Genomic DNA, 18,167 nt, shown 5'->3' on the forward strand with positions numbered 1-18,167 from the left:
CCTATTTTTATACTCAATTTTACATGCCCAGAGACAGCAGAAGGGGTGACTGGGGCTGTTTGTACTGCTGACACCTGCTGCAACATTCAGACCTGCTTTTCTGCCAGCCTGTCCCTAAGACCCCAATTACAATGTGATTAAAAATGTAAAACACAGCAGTCTACCCAATGATATAAGCTATTTTACAACCCTACTCGTTCCTCAGGTGTGGCTGCATGTGTTAAAAGAAATGGGTATTTTGCCAAACAGCCAGCCAAGACAGATGTATGCTGCAACTCCAGATGACACCGAGGTCAACGCAAACCACACTCCCTCCCGCCCCCTTCCACAGAGAACTATTTTTATTTGTCTAAATACATATTTAAAATATTTAATCACTCTGAACTCCCTTTTCTACATGGATTATGTTGCTGTGCCCCTTTACGGCAGAGCTGCGCTTCCAGAAGGTTGTAACCAGCCACTGTTCCAGGGACTAGAGCCATTCTCAGCTCACCAGCGTTACTGAGCTACCCACACCGTTTTCTAAAGTGGCTCTCATTTGCATTCAGAATAACCATGGCACTACGGAACGCTGGAAGATGTTAAAAAACCCTCCAAAAGAAACAGTCATGCTTTGAGAATAACCCACTTTTTGAATCAACACAAAGGCTTTTTGAATTTGCACAGAGACCTTGCTCAGCCAACAGTTTCCTGAGAGTTCAAGTACACTCACTCTTATCCCTCAGACTCCGAAACTCGGAAAGGATGAGAACACAAAGCAAGCCACATGGCGTACTCCAAAAACATCGCCCTAGCCTAAGAAATCAGTCAAATTCAGGGACACTTGTAAGAAAGAGCTCGGTTCTGTGGGCACTAAAGGCCAATTTTAACTTCATCACTCATCTTCACCTTGAAGCTGTTCCGCCACGGTTCCCTTTCAGCACAGCTGCACCAGGTGAGGTAACACGGAATGACAGAATCGCTTTGGTTGGAAGAGACCCTCGAGATCATCGAGTCCAATTGTTAACCCAACCCTGTCACCGACCCATGTCCCTAAGAGCACCTCATCTCCGCGCCTGTTCAAGCCCTCCGGGGATGCTGACTCAAGAACACCTTCTCTTACACCAGCTGCTGCAGCAGGGACACATTCCCTTAAATGCTCCTGCCCTCAACACGTGCCCTGTGCAGGGGGCCCTTGCTGGAACCCCCGAAAACCCTCTTGTCAGCAGGAGGAGGATGGGAATCCTCTCGGTATCTGGCAATTCCCCACTCCATTCTCATGGAGAATGGAGATGTGTTCCCGCTCCCATGCAGATGGTGTCTCTTGCTTCAGGCCTAGTCAGAGTTTAACCTGCTTCTTCCAAGGGCTGGTGCTTAAGACACAGAAAATTCAATCACGAGACTCGGAAATACTCTACTCACCTTGTTCGACCTCTTCTTCTGCTGCGGTTTCATGGTGCAAAGTCTCTTCCCCCAACATCCAGCTCCTAACCACACACACGACCAAGCGAGGTCTGAATCTGCAGCTTACCTGGTCCTTCTCAGGCTTGTCAGAGATGTCATTCAGGCTGGTGGAAGTCAGGTTTCTGTGAGCCATGGCTGGGCTGCCTGTAAGAACAACGTCAACACCAATTAAAGCACCTGTCCGGGCCCAGTCAGAAGAACACAGAGGCTCAGGCTACAGGGACACCCTTCCGTGCACCAGGGAGGCTGACGTGGGGAACAAAGACCCTGACAGGCTGCTTTCCGTGACTTCCCGTGGCACGTGGCACGGAGAGACGCTAACGCCTCCTCCCGCCTAAGGGCCTCCTGTGGGGCGGCTGCTGCTGGGGCAGCCAGGACCGGGGTACAGGCCTGGCCCTCAGCAGGGCCGCGGGGCCCCGTGGCGGCTCCCGCGCGCGTTTCCACCGCAGGCCCCAGCGCCCCGAGCTGCGCAGCTCACACAGCCAGGGCGGCTGGCAGCTCCCGGTCCTGCCAAACAGCCAGCGAACGTCAGGCACTGCTTTCTTCAAGTAATCTCCTTAACTAAACCTATGAACCTTACTGATTTCACCGATTAAAACAACGTGTGCACCGACTTGATTGGCTAAAAGTCACCGATTCCTGACCCTGGATACTCTAGGGGTGAAGAAAACCAAAGGGCTGCAGCAGTTCCGTTCCTCCTCCAAACACCCACTGCTCACCTGTAAACCTGACACGCTGGCGCTCAAGCACCGCAAACCAGCCACCAAGCAGCTGCTCGCTCTCTTATTCACTGCTCTTCCTACCTATTTGTATGTTCACAGACAGAACTTTGGAAAATGGTTCTTAACAACTTGGGGGAAAAGCCCCATGATTCAAGAATTCAGTTTTACAATGCCACCACAAGCCTTTGAACTGGAGAAACCAGGAACAGTCATTCTCACAGAGAAGAAAAGCAGATCTCAATTTTTGGAAGGAGAGTTGTGGGGCGGAAGCGGCACTGAAAAGCACAGCAGCCAGCACGCGGTGTTGAACCGCTCCGAAATGCCCGTCCCTTCCCACCCGCTCCCGCAGGAGCCAGCACAGAGCAACAGGAGCCGTTAGCACCACTTCTGACCACGCGTGTAACCGCAAAGACAGAAAACGCTCCAAAAGTAACGGCACTGAGGCCTTTCCCAACGCAGGCTGTGTTTAGAGACGACTTATGCTCTGCTATTCACACTGAAATTCAAGTCCAAGTTTCCAGCGTTCATCAGCTCCCAGTGCAAACAAGCTCTACAACAGATCTGCGTAAGGACGGGAATAGCAAGAAAACGATCTGGACTGTCAGAGCTGGGTTTTCTTCACAACACGTTCAGTGTCTGTGCAAACAGACTCCGAGCGTTTTCCCTCCCGAGCCCCTGGAATCACAGTGTAACTGCTGGGTGCTGCCGCTACTTCAGAGCGTCCACACGGCGACAGCCGAAGACAGTGAGATCTTATGAACGGGGATCTCCAGCCTTTCCTCTCTGGCTGTTACTGCGAGGCACTTTTAAGACCTCACCTGTCTCTGCCAAGTTTTTACCAACACATTCACTCATAGAGTGAGAAATGCCACTTGGCAGACTGGTTTCAGCTCCATGTTTTAGTAACCATTCTCCTAATCAATTACTAGGAAGCCAGACTTAGAAATGCCTACAAGTTTTGACTGAACGTTTGATGTGACTCTGTAGATAGCAGACAAACACTTCAACACAAAGGAAAAAGCCATCAGGCCTGCTATGTACGCTGTGTCTGTTACACAGCTCACACACCACTTTGTTCGGAAATCCTTCCGTGACAGAAATGTTTAATAACTATTTGTACTTGGTAAAAAGCAAAGCTGGACAAAAGAACCCCCAAATAAACCTGAGTTATTGTAAACCTGAAGCAAATTATTGAAACCTAGGGCTCATTTTTCTTGTATGGTGCAATTAATTATCTTTTAAAGGTTGCAAAGGCTGCCAATTCTGGGAAACCTTGGACAAGTATATAATGTACCCGTAGATTAAAGTGACCAAGTGATGCAGAGATACACATGGCTGCTTTGCAAACCCGAGCCAATACAATCCAATACAGCCGGAGGGAAGCAGTTTCTGCAAAACGCAAAGCTGGTTCACACTGATAATTGGTGTCGCACAGCTGGGTGACTCAAAGTTTCTGTGGGTTCACCTGAGTGCAACCGAGAGGAATTAAACAGGTCTTCAGCAGAGTTAAATGGACCTGGAGAAACTGCAAGGCCTCCAGAGATGGGAATGCCGGCGGTCTTTCATACACAGGATTGTTCCAGGTTATGACATTTGTTTGCTTTGTTTATTAGAGGTCCAAGACTTACAAATGATCCTCAGGAGCTAAGAGCCCTTCTTTCACGAGAAAGCAGCTAACGACTTTATCACAACTCGCTAGCAGCCTCTTTCCCCCACCCCGATCAACATAGCCACAGCAAACCCACGGCAGCTCTTCTCCAGGCATCCTTGGCTTGAGGTTTCCCATTTTTATTGCATACTCGGACAGACCAACGTGCCAAAAAGCTTGTTTGCCTTTTCCAGTGGTAGCTGCTGCTTTAATCCAGGTACCACACTGCCCTACAGACACCACTTGAATATGCTGACCCATCACGGCTGCAGCAGCATTACGGGGTGAGCAAAGACGTGTATGGAGCCTACGAGGGAGAAATCTCAGACAAAACTCCGTACGGCAAGAAGCAAAGGGCTTCTCTGGGCAAAGGGCTCTCAGGAAGCTCCTTGTGTCACAGCTAAAGCCCTCTGGACGAGGAACGTTCCCCTCCTGCTCGTAAATCCCTAACTGGCAAGTCAGCGCCGCTCGGGTATCTTCTCTAAAGAAGCTGCCTGTACAACAGTCATATTTAACAGGAACAATATAACAGGCTCATTTCGGCCAGCAGCAAAGCTCCCAGGGGACCTGAGCAGGAGCACAGAGCCATCCCCGCACGGCTTGGCGAGACCAGCCCCTCCCGGAGCCGTGAGCAGCTCGGCCGCAGCTCCAGCCTCCTGCACGGCTCACGGGCCTCGTTCACCCCGCTTTCCGCCACCAGACTGGCCTTGCCTTAAGAGATCTGAGCACCGCAAAGTTAAAAATACTCTTTGTTCTGCGGAGGTAGAAAGCGTCTCATAATCCCAACCTAAAGACAGCTCTCAGGCTAAGAGGATTCGTATCTCCATCTCCTTGCAACAAATTTTACACTTAATGCTGACAGCCAAAACCTCCAGAGCACGCAATGTGATTTTTTTCCCCTGAAGTTCGGTGCCTGTGCAGCTCATCTTTTGGAGACGCTTTACAAAGCCTTCAGGTTCAGACTAGTCCCGCTCAGTCCGGACTCTGACAATGCCTAGAACACAGGCTGGAAACCACAAGCACTGTCTTCTCACCAGCTCTGCTGACCTAAGGAACTTGCCAGTGTCTCAGCTTGCATTTAGACTCTTCCCCAAATCCCTGTGTGCATCTTGGCTGCCAAGCCAAGGCAGTAACAGAGAGATGCTGCTAGAAATGCAAGATGCAACTTGTCCAGCATTGGCTCAAAAGCCATTTGGCTCTGTGGTCACAGTGGCCCAAGTCAGTTCAGCCTTCTAACTCAGGTTCGTCATGGTTGTGCTCTGTGGAGACCCAGAGCCAGGAAAGACAGGTCCAACAGTCAGTTGTTAATGCCTGCATGACAGGCCAGCTTGTCAGAGCGACTCTGTGCAGCAGACGGAACGATCTGGAGACCACAGTGACACAAGGTGATGTGGGTCTCTGTGGTAAGCCTAGCAACACCCCTCCCGAGAAAGACCTCAGAGGGGAAAAAAGCCCTGAAGACCTGGGGAATCCTCAGATGAGTGGCTTCTCTGACCAGAGGGGAACACGGGAGCAGAAGGAAACCAGACGCCTAGTCTATAGGTGCTCTATGCCTTCAACAAACCAGGGAGTAAAAAGTTTCTGCTGCTGAGACCTCAGCCAGAGACTTTAGCACATGATGTCCACCCTTACACAGTTTGCTAACTAAGGGTAATTTCTCAATTGAGGCCTAATTCAAATTACAGTCTCTCTGGCCAACACAGTGTCTCTTTGGCTGTGCTCACACAGGGACTGGTGCAAGAAGCCAGGCAGTCAGTCCAAACCCCTCCACGTTATTACCTCTTTGTACTAAAAGGCTCGATAATCATCCTTCAGAGCGAATACTGAAATTCAGATTCCTGTGCACTGCTGTGGCCTGCGAAGAGCATCCCTGTGCCGTCGGTGCAATGAGCTGCACCCCTGGCGCTCCCAACAAGGAACATCTTACAAAGGACAGTAAGAGAGAAGCGCAGTGTGAGACGCGTCCAGCCCCTCACTGAGATAAAGCCGGCGGGGCCTGCTGGCTGCGAGACAAAGGGAGCCTATTTTCGCATTTCATTTCTATGGAAATTAACATATTTAAGCTCGTTGCATTTATAATACTGCATTGGTGGCAAAATTCATAAAGCCAAAGGGTATTTCAACACATGAAATGTCACTTGATGGCTTAGGAGACTGCTGCCTGAAGGGACAGGCGTGAGAAGAAAAACGCAAAGCAGAGTGAAAAGGAGCCCAGGGGTACCATGGGCCTCCAGAGCAGCAGCCGCTCCACCGAGAACGCGCGTGCCCTCTGCCCCGCCAACGCGGCAGCAGGCGCTAACGAGACCGGCGGGCGTGAGCTACGGGCCGGGCCGGCGCCGCCCCCCCGTGTCCTCCGGCCCCCGCCCCGTCCCGCCCGCACTTACTGATCCAGCCCAGGCTGGGGCTGCGCGGCAGCGGGGCGTCGTGGCGCGGCGAGCGCGTGGCGAGGCAGGGCAGCGAGCTCTCCAGCGGGCTGCGCGCTTCACGGCCGGGGCGGAGCGGAGGCGAGAGCAAAACAGAGAATTAAAGACAAAGAAAGAAAAGCTCCAGCAATTGCACAAGCAAGCCAGCTGGGAGATAAGAGTGTCTGAACACGCACAGTTACACACACACGTGCACCTTTGTGCACACGTCGGTGACTAAAGTGGTTAAGTCTGTTCATTTGGAGCACAACACAACATCCACCTCTCAGCACTCAGTTGGCAGGTCTGGAACTGGTTTTTCATCCCTGGTGTCTCGAATTCAAGCAGATTAGGAGAGGATTTCCAGCAACTGGACAAGGCAGCTGCAGTTCTGGCGGTGCTGAGCGCTCCCGAGTTGCGGTGCAGCCAGTAAGAACAGCAGACACGTGGAGCTTCAGTCAGTTACTCAGGTCACTTCCCTGTAGGAGCCAATTTTGAGCATCCCAACTATGTATATACCAACAGTTAAGGCTGGAAACGCAAACCTTATTCTGCAATGCTTCAAACAACGCAAACAGCTAAATGCACTGCTGGGTTTCTTCGGAAATCTCTTGAAAATGTCTCATTTCTGACTTAAAACTACTCTGCTCCTGTGCTGTTATTATCCAGCTGACACATCAATCAACTCTCCTAAGGGACTGAGGATGCCATTTGTACAAAAACACCGCAACTGAACCAAGCTGAACTCTAACGTAGAATAAAACCCACAGAGGAGAAAGTTGTGAAGTGTGGGTGCGCCAGGCACGAGCTGCAGGCAGCCCCAGCGCCGCCCTGTCCCGGCTGCTCCCAAACCCTCCCGGCAGCACAGCGAAGACAAACAGCCTCAGGTGACGGGTGGCATGCCATTGGTTGTGAGGGTCAAACGCCCACGCATCGCTGTTTTCTGCAGCCTCTGATAGCTCGGGTTTGCTATGATTTGACTGCTTCTCTTCAACGCCTTTGCCACGGGCTCTCACAGGTGTTACATTATACAAAACACCGGCAGGGAAGAGGCTTTTAAACAAAAAATAGCAGAAGTAATGCAGAGCAAATATTATAACCAAAGCACAGGTGAACACTGATTAGAGAGCCCTCAGACAGCTGCAGCAGGAAGGGCGAGCGCGGCTCTCGCGTGGAGAGGCGCTGCGGGCAGGGCGGCGCCGCAGCCCGGGCGGCACCGGGGCGCTGCGGGCAGGGCGGCGCTGCAGCCCGGGCGGCACCGGGGCGCTGCGGGCAGGGCGGCGCTGCAGCCCGGGCGGCACCGGGGCGCTGCGGGCAGGGCGGCGCTGCAGCCCGGGCGGCACCGGGGCGCTGTGGGCAGGGCGGCGCTGCAGCCCGGGCGGCACCGGGGCGCTGCGGGCAGGGCGGCGCTGCAGCCCGGGCGGCACCGGGGCGCTGCGGGCAGGGCGGCGCTGCAGCCCGGGCGGCACCGGGGCGCTGCAGCCCGGGCGGCACCGGGGCGCTGCGGGCAGGGCGGCGCCAGGGCGCTGCGGAGCCTCGCGCACACACCGCCCGCACCCGAACCCCGCACCCCGCGCCAGGAAAGGGCACCAAGGACTCTCTTGGAGAGCCAGGTCACGAGACAAGACACAGAAATGGCCAGAGAACCCTGCAGGAGTTCAACTGAAACGTCCCGGTTGAACATTCCATCCAGCTCACAACCTTTCACCACTAAAAGAAACAAGAAGGGCTGCGTCTTTGTAAGGGAACTTCCAGCAGTTGCGTGGTACAGCTTCGTCTGCTTGGCTGTTTGATAATCATCTTTTCCCTGTTGAACAGACAGCAAAGCAGTGCTTTGATTTGTCCTCCTCCATCCTGTGTCACACAAGAAATTGCCATCTTCTGCACAATTTCTTTCCCAGGAGCAAAAACATTTCTGAGAAAACATCCTCCCAGAAACGTGATTCAAATATCAATCTTTATGACAGAGCGATGAGTAAAAACCATTCGGTGCACACCTTGGCCGCTTAAAAGTCGGGTGTTTGTGCCAATCAGATTGCTGTCGGTGTCAGTCTCCAAGAGGAGCAGGAGCGGCAGAGCGGGGGAAGCTGCGGCCATCCCGGGAGCTGAGCAGCCGGGCGCTGGGGCTGCCGCGCTCCGACAGCCCTTTCACGGCCCTTTCACGGCCCCCCTGGCGCAGCAGCGCCGGAGACGGACACAACGGCAACCGCCGCGTACCGGGCTGCTTTACAGAGAGATCCGCCACCGGGTGAAAACGCACGCGTTTTCCCGGCATAAGTGTTAGCAGCTCCTGCTTCTTTACCTTTTTTCCTGCTTTATGCAAAGAGAGTATCCTCAGACACATTCAAAAGCTTCAATTATGATTAAACATAATACCAGAACAGGAGTTTATAATGAAACTAAGAAAGGTATAGAAAACTTTAGAGTCCCTAAGACCTACTTACTGAAGCTCTCTGAGCTAAGTGAGATACAGGCACCTAAATATCTCTGAGCACCACGGCCAGGGGTTATTTCCAGATTTCACACGAATATGCTGGAAGAAAATCGTCATTATTTAAACTGGGTTTTAAGTCTAACTTCCTTGAAAAAATAATGAAGGAAAATCACGGGCAGAATCCATGCTCATGATATGATGGTAAAGTGTTTCCTAAAGAAATGTTATTGAAAGTAATCTAATACAATTAGGTACTTATCGAAATCGTAAGTTCCAAATCAGTTGTGCTTGCCCAGTAAGAGCTGGGAAGTTGCATAATATTCTTATACATAACCTACAGCAGGGTCTGGTTCAGCTTCAGTGGGGTTCGTTTCATTAACGACCCTTCATGAACACACAATAACTCTGTACAGTACATTAGCAGGGTGCTTTCTAATTTACACCTGCGTGCTTTACGGTTAAACTAAAAAAAGCTATGGTTAAACTACGGTTAAATCTTAAACTAAAGATGAGAGTCACCCCTTTTAACAAGGGCAGTAAAGGTCTGTGGAGCAGAACGCCAAGCTGCTCCCTAAATATACTGGCCCGTAAACTCATTCTGAGGGCGACGAGTCAGCAATGCGCGAGTCTCGTGTCCCGGGGCTGCTGCTCTCGTTAACCTGCCTGCAACATGAATATTGCATCAAAGTCCCCGATGCCGAAATGAAAGGCAGACACCGAAAGGAAATACCTACCTGGAAAAAACACTCCAGGGAGATCTATAAGCGCTTGGGGCTGATGGCACTTTAATTACGGGGATCAGCCCTGTTGAGAGACAGCTGCACTCCTGCGGCCTCATTAAAGTTTCATCTCTCTAAAGGACAAACTCTGCCTTTAGAAGCACATGAGAGGCACTCATTGAACTCCAGGGAGTACGGTATACCTCGATCAAATACATTCTGGAGTCACTTGTTCATTAAAGTGTAAATAATAAATAACAGCAACAACTATTCATGAAGTATTTCCCTTTGTATAAAAGTTTCTCCCTCCTTAAGTCTCACAGCACTTGAGCTGCCATGGAACATAATGCATTATGTATTCTCATAACACAGAAACATCCCAGGTGGGGAAACAGAGGCAAAACACCACGGAAGGAGCGGCTGAATGTCAGCCGGCGCTAAGCAGAGCCAGGACAGAGTTCCTGGACAATCAGGACCTGCACAGCACCTTCAAACGAGCAAAAGTCACCCAGGGCCCGAGGCAAGGGTGCCCTTAGCCACGAAAAACAAGCAGCGAGAACATGAGATGAATGGCCTCTGTCAGCATCATCCCCCCAGGATGAGCACGCTATTATTTTCTCGTTAAGCAGCCCTGACTGTCTGGCTCCGTACAGCCAAGAGACAGGGCTTAGCATCCACGGGATAGTTAAATAATGCACTGTGTATGATTTACCTTCAAACCTCTTAAGTACATTTTAATTTGCCTTGAACACCCAGAGGTTTTGATGGCTCCTCAAGGAGTGACTTTAAGTGCAGAAAAGAAGAATTTGACATTCACCAGCTGTTGAAAAAGAGGAGGCTGTTACCAGCAGAGTTCAGTAAAAACAGACACAAGACAGAGGTGGAAGGTGGATGTTCCTTGTAAACAGAGCACATTAGAAACCCTGTGGCTAGCCTGGCATCTTGGCCGAAGGAGGCACCGACCACAGCAATGCTGTGCACTCAGTCCTAAAGGCTCCTTCACATTTCTACACCCCAGGAACTCACTGAGACACATATTGAGAACAGACCACTGGTTTGACTGCTGGTTCACCCACGAGACAGGAGGAAGTGCGCCATGGCCCAGACACAGGCACTCCTGACACGCAGGGGCTCCCTGGAGCCCAGCACCGAGGGCTCGGCCGCAGCACCCCAGCGACACGTGCTGAACACGGGTCTGGCTTAGGCTTTGCCTCCCACATCTCAGAGCAAGCCTGCTCATCTCCTCCGAAGGGCCAGGACGAGAAGCAGCCACGGAGGCGACAACAGATACCTACAGACACCACCGCAAATAGTGCTCATACGTTTTCCCCACGGTGGCCTCCCACACAAAGCGGGGAGCTTGTGGGAGGCCAGGGAGGAGATGGGGGAAGCCCACAACATGTGCTGGGCAGGACACGATTTCGTGATTCCAAGTGACAACAAACATGAGTTATTTGCTGGGTGCCATGACTGGGACATCCTCCGAAAACCTGAAGTGCCTGGCTGATTCGAGGGCAAAAACCTGAGGAACCTACAAGTTTGATTCCTGAGGCTAATGGGAAATGGAGATGCCCGAGAGAGCTTTCCCCTGGCTGCACGGTGCTCTCTGGAAGAGGCGCCCGCATCTTCAGCACCGTGCCCTCAACCTCATCGGGCCTTCCCAGGACCGGGATGTCTCCAGTGCTCTCCAAACTGGGCTCCCGCAGGGGTATTCACCAACAAACTGCACACCCAGGACGGTCCCTTGATTCACGGTACTGCTCCTTCGTCCTATTCATTCAAACACTGTGTGATCAAGGCACTCAACCACAAAAAGATATATCATCAAGAACAACAAATATTCTTTACATGCACATATACACCTGTTGCAAAAGCAAAGGATGATAAAAAAATAGGAAACATTAATCAAGTGTGAAAACAGGTTAGGCAGAAATGTTAGGGTGAGTTTTAGAGGCAGAACACAGAAAGCTAAGAGGCCTTACATGCAGCAGGAAGAACAATTTCTCTGCTTGCTTTCATTTCTAGATATTTTAAAATAGCAACTTTTAGTTGTACTTCCATACAGCAGCATGAGACAGCTTACAGAACCCCGAGACACGACAGCAGGCTTCAACCTGCTCTTTTTGGATTACTGCTAGTAAGAACATTGCCAGCGTCCATGTCTGGGTAAGCGCGGAGCCACTGCCAAGGCCTCTACAGCTGCCTGCAGCCACGGCACACGCGGTGTTACCACACGGCTACAAACACGGCACTACGTTAGCCAGCCACTGTTAGACAGAGGGACAGACATATTCACAACACACCACCAAACAATGTGAGGATGAATAAGCAAGATGGAAATCGGCTTTACCCACACTGGACAATGATTGTATGGCAATAAAATGCAAGCTAGATGCCACTATCATGTAATTTTTGATTAAGAGTGCCACTGACACTACCTGTTACAGAAATGGAACACGTACGAAAGCTTCACCTCCGCACAAATGTGTCAGGTGATCAGCCTTTTAGGTTCAGGCCTGTTTAGGATTTTTTTGTAAATCTCTTTCCTACTGTTCCCACTTCATCTCCTCCCTGCCAGCTGCTGGATTGCTGCTCTGCCCTTGCCCCTGTCTGTTCCCTGCCTGTTCCTGCCCGCAGCCTGCCCCTGCCCGCAGCCTGCCCGTTCCTGCCCGTTCCCTGCCCGCAGCCTGCCCGTTCCCTGCCCCTGCCCTGCCTCTGCCCTGCCTGTTCCCTGCCCCTGCCCTGCCTGCAGCCTGCCCGTTCCCTGCCTGCAGCCTGCCCGTTCCCTGCCCGCAGCCTGCCCCTGCCCTGCCCGCAGCCTGCCCGTTCCCTGCCCCTGCCCTGCCCGCAGCCTGCCCGTTCCCTGCCCCTGCCCTGCCCGCAGCCTGCCCGTTCCCTGCCCCTGCCCTGCCCGCAGCCTGCCCCTGCCCTGCCCGCAGCCTGCCCCTGCCCTGCCCGCAGCCTGCCCCTGCCCTGCCTGTTCCCTGCCCCTGCCCTGCCTGCAGCCTGCCCCTGCCCTGCCTGCAGCCTGCCCCTGCCCTGCCTGCAGCCTGCCCCTGCCCTGCCTGCAGCCTGCCCCTGCCCTGCCTGCAGCCTGCCCCTGCCCTGCCACTCCGTCCAGTGAAGATATTTACGGTTAGAGCAACGTGCCACGGCAGAAGCAGCCTCCAGAGCCCACCGATGTGCCATCAGCACGGGGTCTCGCTACAGTAATCGCGGGTTAGAAAAGCGTCGTCATGGCCACAAAGTTAGTTTTCGGCGGGCAGGGTTGGTGGGTTGCTTTAGAACGGAAGGCTATAGCCAGTTAGCCTCTGCATTACCATTATCGGGGTTGGAAAACATCCTACTTGCACTGGAGACGGTCTTTCCAATGTCAGCCAGAGAGCGCAGGTTGGACTTCTTGGTCTGGTGCCGGTGCTTCCTGAGCAGCGTGTAGGTGACTTTGTCCTTCAGCTCTAATTTCAAAAGCCCCGTCTCGATCTGATTGTCGACGATCATTTCTGTTGCACACAAGGCAAGGGGAGAGGGAGAAAAGAGACACATTAATCACTAAGCACAAAACTCAGCTACATCGAGGGAGAGCAGGGGGAGAGAGATGGGTGATTTTCACCCTACCTTTCTGAAAATTTTCCTTCCCATCTCAAAACTACCACTGGACTTGGCCATTTTATTGTTAATGGGAATCTCTTTCTTTCAGCCATTTCCTTTGAAACGGAATGCGTTCCCATCCAGCAAGACCCACCAGCCACCAACACGCACCTCTTGCCCCGAGACTCCCTTCTGTTCTCTCCACACACGCCATGGAGCGTATTTCAAACCAACTGCACCCAGGACAAGCCGGCTCTTAGTTCGGAGAAGGAATCTGCCCTGAGTTTCTGTGACGAAGCTCCAACTGCACCACAGGTTCCAGTACGCTTCAAAAATAACACGGCAAAACTTCTGAGGTTCAACGAGGACCCAGTTCACCTCACAGGCCCCATATAGAACCTAATCTTATACCACAGAAAAATGTCCTGGAGATGAGTAACTAATTAAATCATTCACTCTCAGAACTCAAGTAAAATGACAGTAACTACAAAAGGCAGAATTTGCTCCCATTTTCACATGACATATTAAGTGGCTTTGCTTTCAACTGTGTCATCAGAAAAAATAATCTTCCAAGTCGCTGCAAAGACTGCTCGCTTCCCATCGGTTCCCTCCTCTCTGTTCCTCTGTCCCAAAAAACGGTAGCCAGATCTATCAAGAATCTCTGTTGTGCATTGAATCTCACATTAGGTTGCTCACTTGATTTCATCAGTTAAGATGCTGTCCCCCAGGGGAAAGTGGCAGCTCTTATTTGTCTACCAGTAACTTTTATTTGTGCTAATAATAAAAGTTATGGGACAACGGAGGCAGAACATGCATCACATTTGCTAACTCGGTGAGTCAGACAGTCGTCTCCTATACGCTGCCCAGGAATTAACGCCTCCTCAAATCACCAGGAACAAATGCCCAGCTCTTCCACCCTAAGCCAGCAAAGCGTGATTAGGTGCAGGTAGGTACGGTGACACAAATGTGTGGCACAAGCTTCATTTTTGCAAAGTGCTACTATTCTATAGTCTCCCAGCAATTAGGTTTGACTGGGGTGGTTGAGGGAAGATACTGAAGGCAACACCTTCAAGTGCCTTCAGAAAGAAACTTAATATCTGAAGATTAAAGTTTTGGACCACTGGCATGAGACACTATCTCCTCTGGTATGTTCAGCTTCAGCATAAAACTTCAGAATATTAAAAAGAAAAAAGGTTTTGTAAAGTTGTGCACCTGCACACAGGGATACAAAAATACAGAAAGATAAATATCACCCTAAGCACCTACAAAACTAAGCTTAAAACTCTGAAGACAACATCAGAGGCAGCTTTTGTACCTTGAACTCTTACAAACTAGTGCAATACTCGTCACTTGGTAACCACAGCCAGGACAATGCTGAGCCTGCCTCTGGAGATTATGATTCAAATCTCCAAGTTCTGAGGGGTTTGTATTTCATTTTTTCTTCACCTCTTCACATAATGGCTTCTAAACCCAGCGTACTGTTTGAAGGTACCTCCACTGGACGGCTCACGTTGAACATTTGTTTTTTATGTCTTCTCACACATCACCAGGAACACGGTACAGATCTCAGCGATGTCACTAAGCGTCACTCCAGGCCACGGCTATTTTGGCCACAAATAAAGGGCCATCCCATTCGGCAGAGCGAGGCACCAGCCGGTCCTGTGACTGCTGCTCATCCCCGCTGCTGGCGGGGAGCTCCCCGTGCCCAACGCCACCCACCTGCTCCCAGCGCCCCCGACCTCCCCAAAACCAGCCGCGGTCCAACCGCGCGGCCAGAAACCGCACCAGGCAGGCGGCACTGTCCTGGAAGAGGTGGCCTTGTAAAATGGTGTGTTTCTGACCATAAACATTAACTAAGGCAGCGTACGCTATTGTGCTCACACACATGTAGTGGTATCTTAGGATATCAGATATAACTTAGGATATCTACTTCAGGATCCAAATGATTCTATATAATCGCCAAAAAAACAGTTAGGAGTAAGTGTGATCATCATTCAAGTCAATTCTTCTGCTCATCTTCCTGAATTGAGAAGAACTCCTTTCATTTACCTCTTATCCTTCCCCAGGTCCTTTCCAGCTTTTCCTGTTATTCCTTGGAGGATTACTTCTTTATTTTCCCCTTTTAATGAACAAGCAGCACTTTTTCATTGAAACCATCAGTGAAACTGTCATCAGGGTTATCAAAAAGTGGCAGGGAAGAGTCGCGGGAAAGAACCAAGGCAGCTTTACTTACCCACCACCTGCGGGAGAGAAGAGGCCTCCATATCCAGCATTATGGACCCCTTCTCTATGCATGTCCTCAACTCAAACAAGCTGTGCAGGGACAACGTGGCCACGTGAGGTTTACTCCATCGCTCCCCACCTTGTTCTACCTTCTCCTCAAACTTTATCCACCTACGAGAGGGCAGAGCAACAAGACCACATTAAACTTGGTGGCTCCTTCCAGACACGTCTCTGAAAGAAGCAAGACAGCTGAACCATCACGGCTATCGACAAGGTCAAGCACACGCATTTTCCCGCAGCCACAAATCCATGATCAAGTTGCAAAGGCTTAACAAACTGGCATGTGTCAGCTGAGCGGCAATAATGCTCCACCTGCCTGTAAACTATTGCGAATGTCAAGTAAAACGTGTTATCTTTAATACCTTTCACCTAGACTTAAACTAACACAGCTTACCTGATGTTTGCTCCAGGCCAAGAGTACACAGGTGGTCTCACCGAGTCAGCTGAGACTTGGGAGTTCCCCCCGCAGTTTGCACAACCGGGTCTAACCTGACACTGCACCAAACCCAGCGCAACGGCTCGACCGATGCGCCACCGGAGCCCAGGGAGGGACAGTCAGGCCACTGCATTCACCCTTCGCAACTCATCTCAAGCACCTGGCCAGGAGAAGCGCTGAGCACCACAGCTCCAAAACTTAAAAAACAAAATTACAATAAATCAGCACTTCTGGAAGCATGACTTGCTTTCCCGTATTCAAATCCAGGCCATAACATCTGACAACTTCAGCCACTGCCACAGCTCAGCAGCCTTGACAACAGGCAGCAGCACTGAGTAACACCGCCCAAGAGCAACAGGCCGCACGAGGCGAAGGGGAGAAGCACATCCCAACAAACCCGACACGTTCTTAGCAGGAGCGAGACGCCCAAGGAGAAGACACTAATTAAGGGGTTCGTTGTTTCCCTCCGCTCTCTGACCATTAATGATTTAACCAAGGATGTCTGAAAAAGCCCAGAAGGCTCCTGTCTAGTTGAAGATTAGAGCAAAGGTTGAATCCCGTCCTGGGCAAAGCACTCTTTGCACCGCTAAGCCCTACGCCCGTGTCCTGGCAGCTGCGAGCGGGAGGTTGAACCCGAGGGGGCTCCCCCGGCACCCCAGGGTGTGCAGAGCAAACTGCTCCTCTGCGGGACGCGGGGCAGGAAACCGCCCCGAACGGGAGGAGCAGCACCTCAGCCCTTGCGCCGGCACCGCGGCGCCCAGCGCGGCGCTGCTGAAAGCTCGGGGTGCCCACAAAGGGCGGTTTTAATATCATCTAATTGCAAAGTCGAAGCACCTTTTAATCCAGTTTGAGATACTATTTCAATATATGTGGAAAATTAAAATTCCAGTGACTAATGTAAGGGGATTATTAAAACAAAAACCACGTGTGTAAAGGTAAGGCGGTTATTTCATTAATTGGTTCTAAGGACTATTATTAACAACAAGTGAAATTATATTTAAGCCTGAAAAATGTGTTACTGGAGGACTCATCAATTACATTTTTCAATTGCAATAAACTCTTTTTACACTATTTTTTTTAAACCCAAGCTAAAGAACTGAATTTGGTCTCAGAATAATAAGGTTCTCTTTAGTGCAGACACGTAGGTGTTTCCCAGACACCCAAGGGACTTGGGCAGCTGCAAATCTGTGAATTTCACAGGATATATGTTCTGTACGCAAACGTGCCGCTGAGATGCAGTTTAGCCTGTAACAACAACATAAAGGCTGCAAATCAGAGGTTTCTCTTTCAGTGAAGGTGTACTATTCAGGATTATCAATATTTGCTTTCTGTTTACTTTTCTGACTATAATGCACAACACAAACACAGTAAACCTAATTTTGACTTGCAAGCCTGTCTGAACTATCCCCTGCTGGACTCAGCACGGTTCCTGGAATAACTCCTCTCCTCGGCAGAGTTCAAGCCCATCCAGACATTTCATTCTGAAGTCCCAATGGAAAACCACCTTGCACACAAACCTGCAGTATGTAGTTAAGCTAAGCTGTCCAAGTGGCCTTCTATACATCTAATTAGCGTCTTGTCCTTTATGGTTTTTTAGTTACTGTTCTCCGCTTCACCTCATTAACTACTCCAGCTGCCAGCAAGCACGCAAGGCAAACAGAGGCTTACAGGCAAGCAGAAATCTTCGTTTTGAGTCCAATGGAATCGATTTGGTGTGCCACTTCACTTGTAGCTGACGCCTATGGTGACAAGAACGAGTCCCAGCTGAAGCGAAGATGGCCTCTTCCACCTCCCGGGGGCCAAACGTGTCCCCTGGGGAGCAAATGTGGCTCTGGGATCACAGATCACGGGAAGACTCACCCTTGGGGCAACAGTGTCATAACTGACCTACCAGAAGGTAACGATGCCACAATAAAATTATCATCAGGTAGCTGCAGCCTGTTAAGGTTTAGCAAGCGAGCCCAAAGCCCTACAATGTGCACAGGGCTGGAGGGTGTAAATGCACTGTCTGACAGAGTTCACATGAAGATGACCCCAATGGAAGATTTAAAAAACACCTGCCCACCATCCTTTCATTCCTTTCCACTGTCATCTCGTGACCTTTCTACCATCCTCGTCTCGCAGAATGATGATCCCCACTATGGTGTGCACATCATGGCTGCAGGTGTTCTGTACCGAACCTCGGCACAGACCGGTGCCCTCAAGCTGCTTCAGGTCTTCTCGCATTGCTGGTTTGCTCTGTATCCCGTAACTATTGCTGAAACGCCAATATTCCCATGCTAGTGCAAGAACTTGTCCATCCGCACCAGGTGAAATAACGACAAGCACCAACAAAATGAACCACCCAGTGACCCAAATCTCTAGGTTACCCTTTAACGGCAGTAAACCTTCCCTTTTACTGCTCTCTTTCCACCGTATTTACAGGGCTTTGCTGGGAGAAAGTTGGTCTACACTGAAGATGTTTTTTCCAAGTGGCCCTTTATTGTTGGCCG

General features: G+C 50.8%; 1 protein-coding gene across 8 annotated transcripts in view; it reads right to left on the reverse strand.

Annotated features, from left to right (window-relative positions):
- Positions 1 to 18,167, reverse strand: part of SLC4A4 (solute carrier family 4 member 4) — a 182,786-nt gene that overhangs the window by 82,556 nt on the left and 82,063 nt on the right. For 6 of the 8 annotated variants that reach the window (XR_014184009.1, XR_014184010.1, XR_014184011.1 and 3 more), the window contains exons 5-7: positions 15,190 to 15,350; positions 12,689 to 12,868; positions 1,511 to 1,587 (exon numbers count right to left, since the gene is read on the reverse strand). Coding sequence is in view for 5 of the 8 variants with exons in the window: in XM_082052103.1 (XP_081908229.1) it covers positions 1,511 to 1,587; positions 12,689 to 12,868; positions 15,190 to 15,350 (418 nt within the window). In the remaining 3 variants the exon portion in view is untranslated. The remainder of the gene's footprint in view (positions 1 to 1,510; positions 1,588 to 12,688; positions 12,869 to 15,189; positions 15,351 to 18,167) is intronic. The other 2 variants (XM_082052104.1, XM_082052105.1) reach the window with 2 other exon arrangements.

This window comes from Streptopelia decaocto (genome assembly GCF_964273445.1).
Source record: "Streptopelia decaocto genome assembly, chromosome: 4".
Taxonomy (NCBI): Eukaryota; Metazoa; Chordata; class Aves; order Columbiformes; family Columbidae; genus Streptopelia; species Streptopelia decaocto.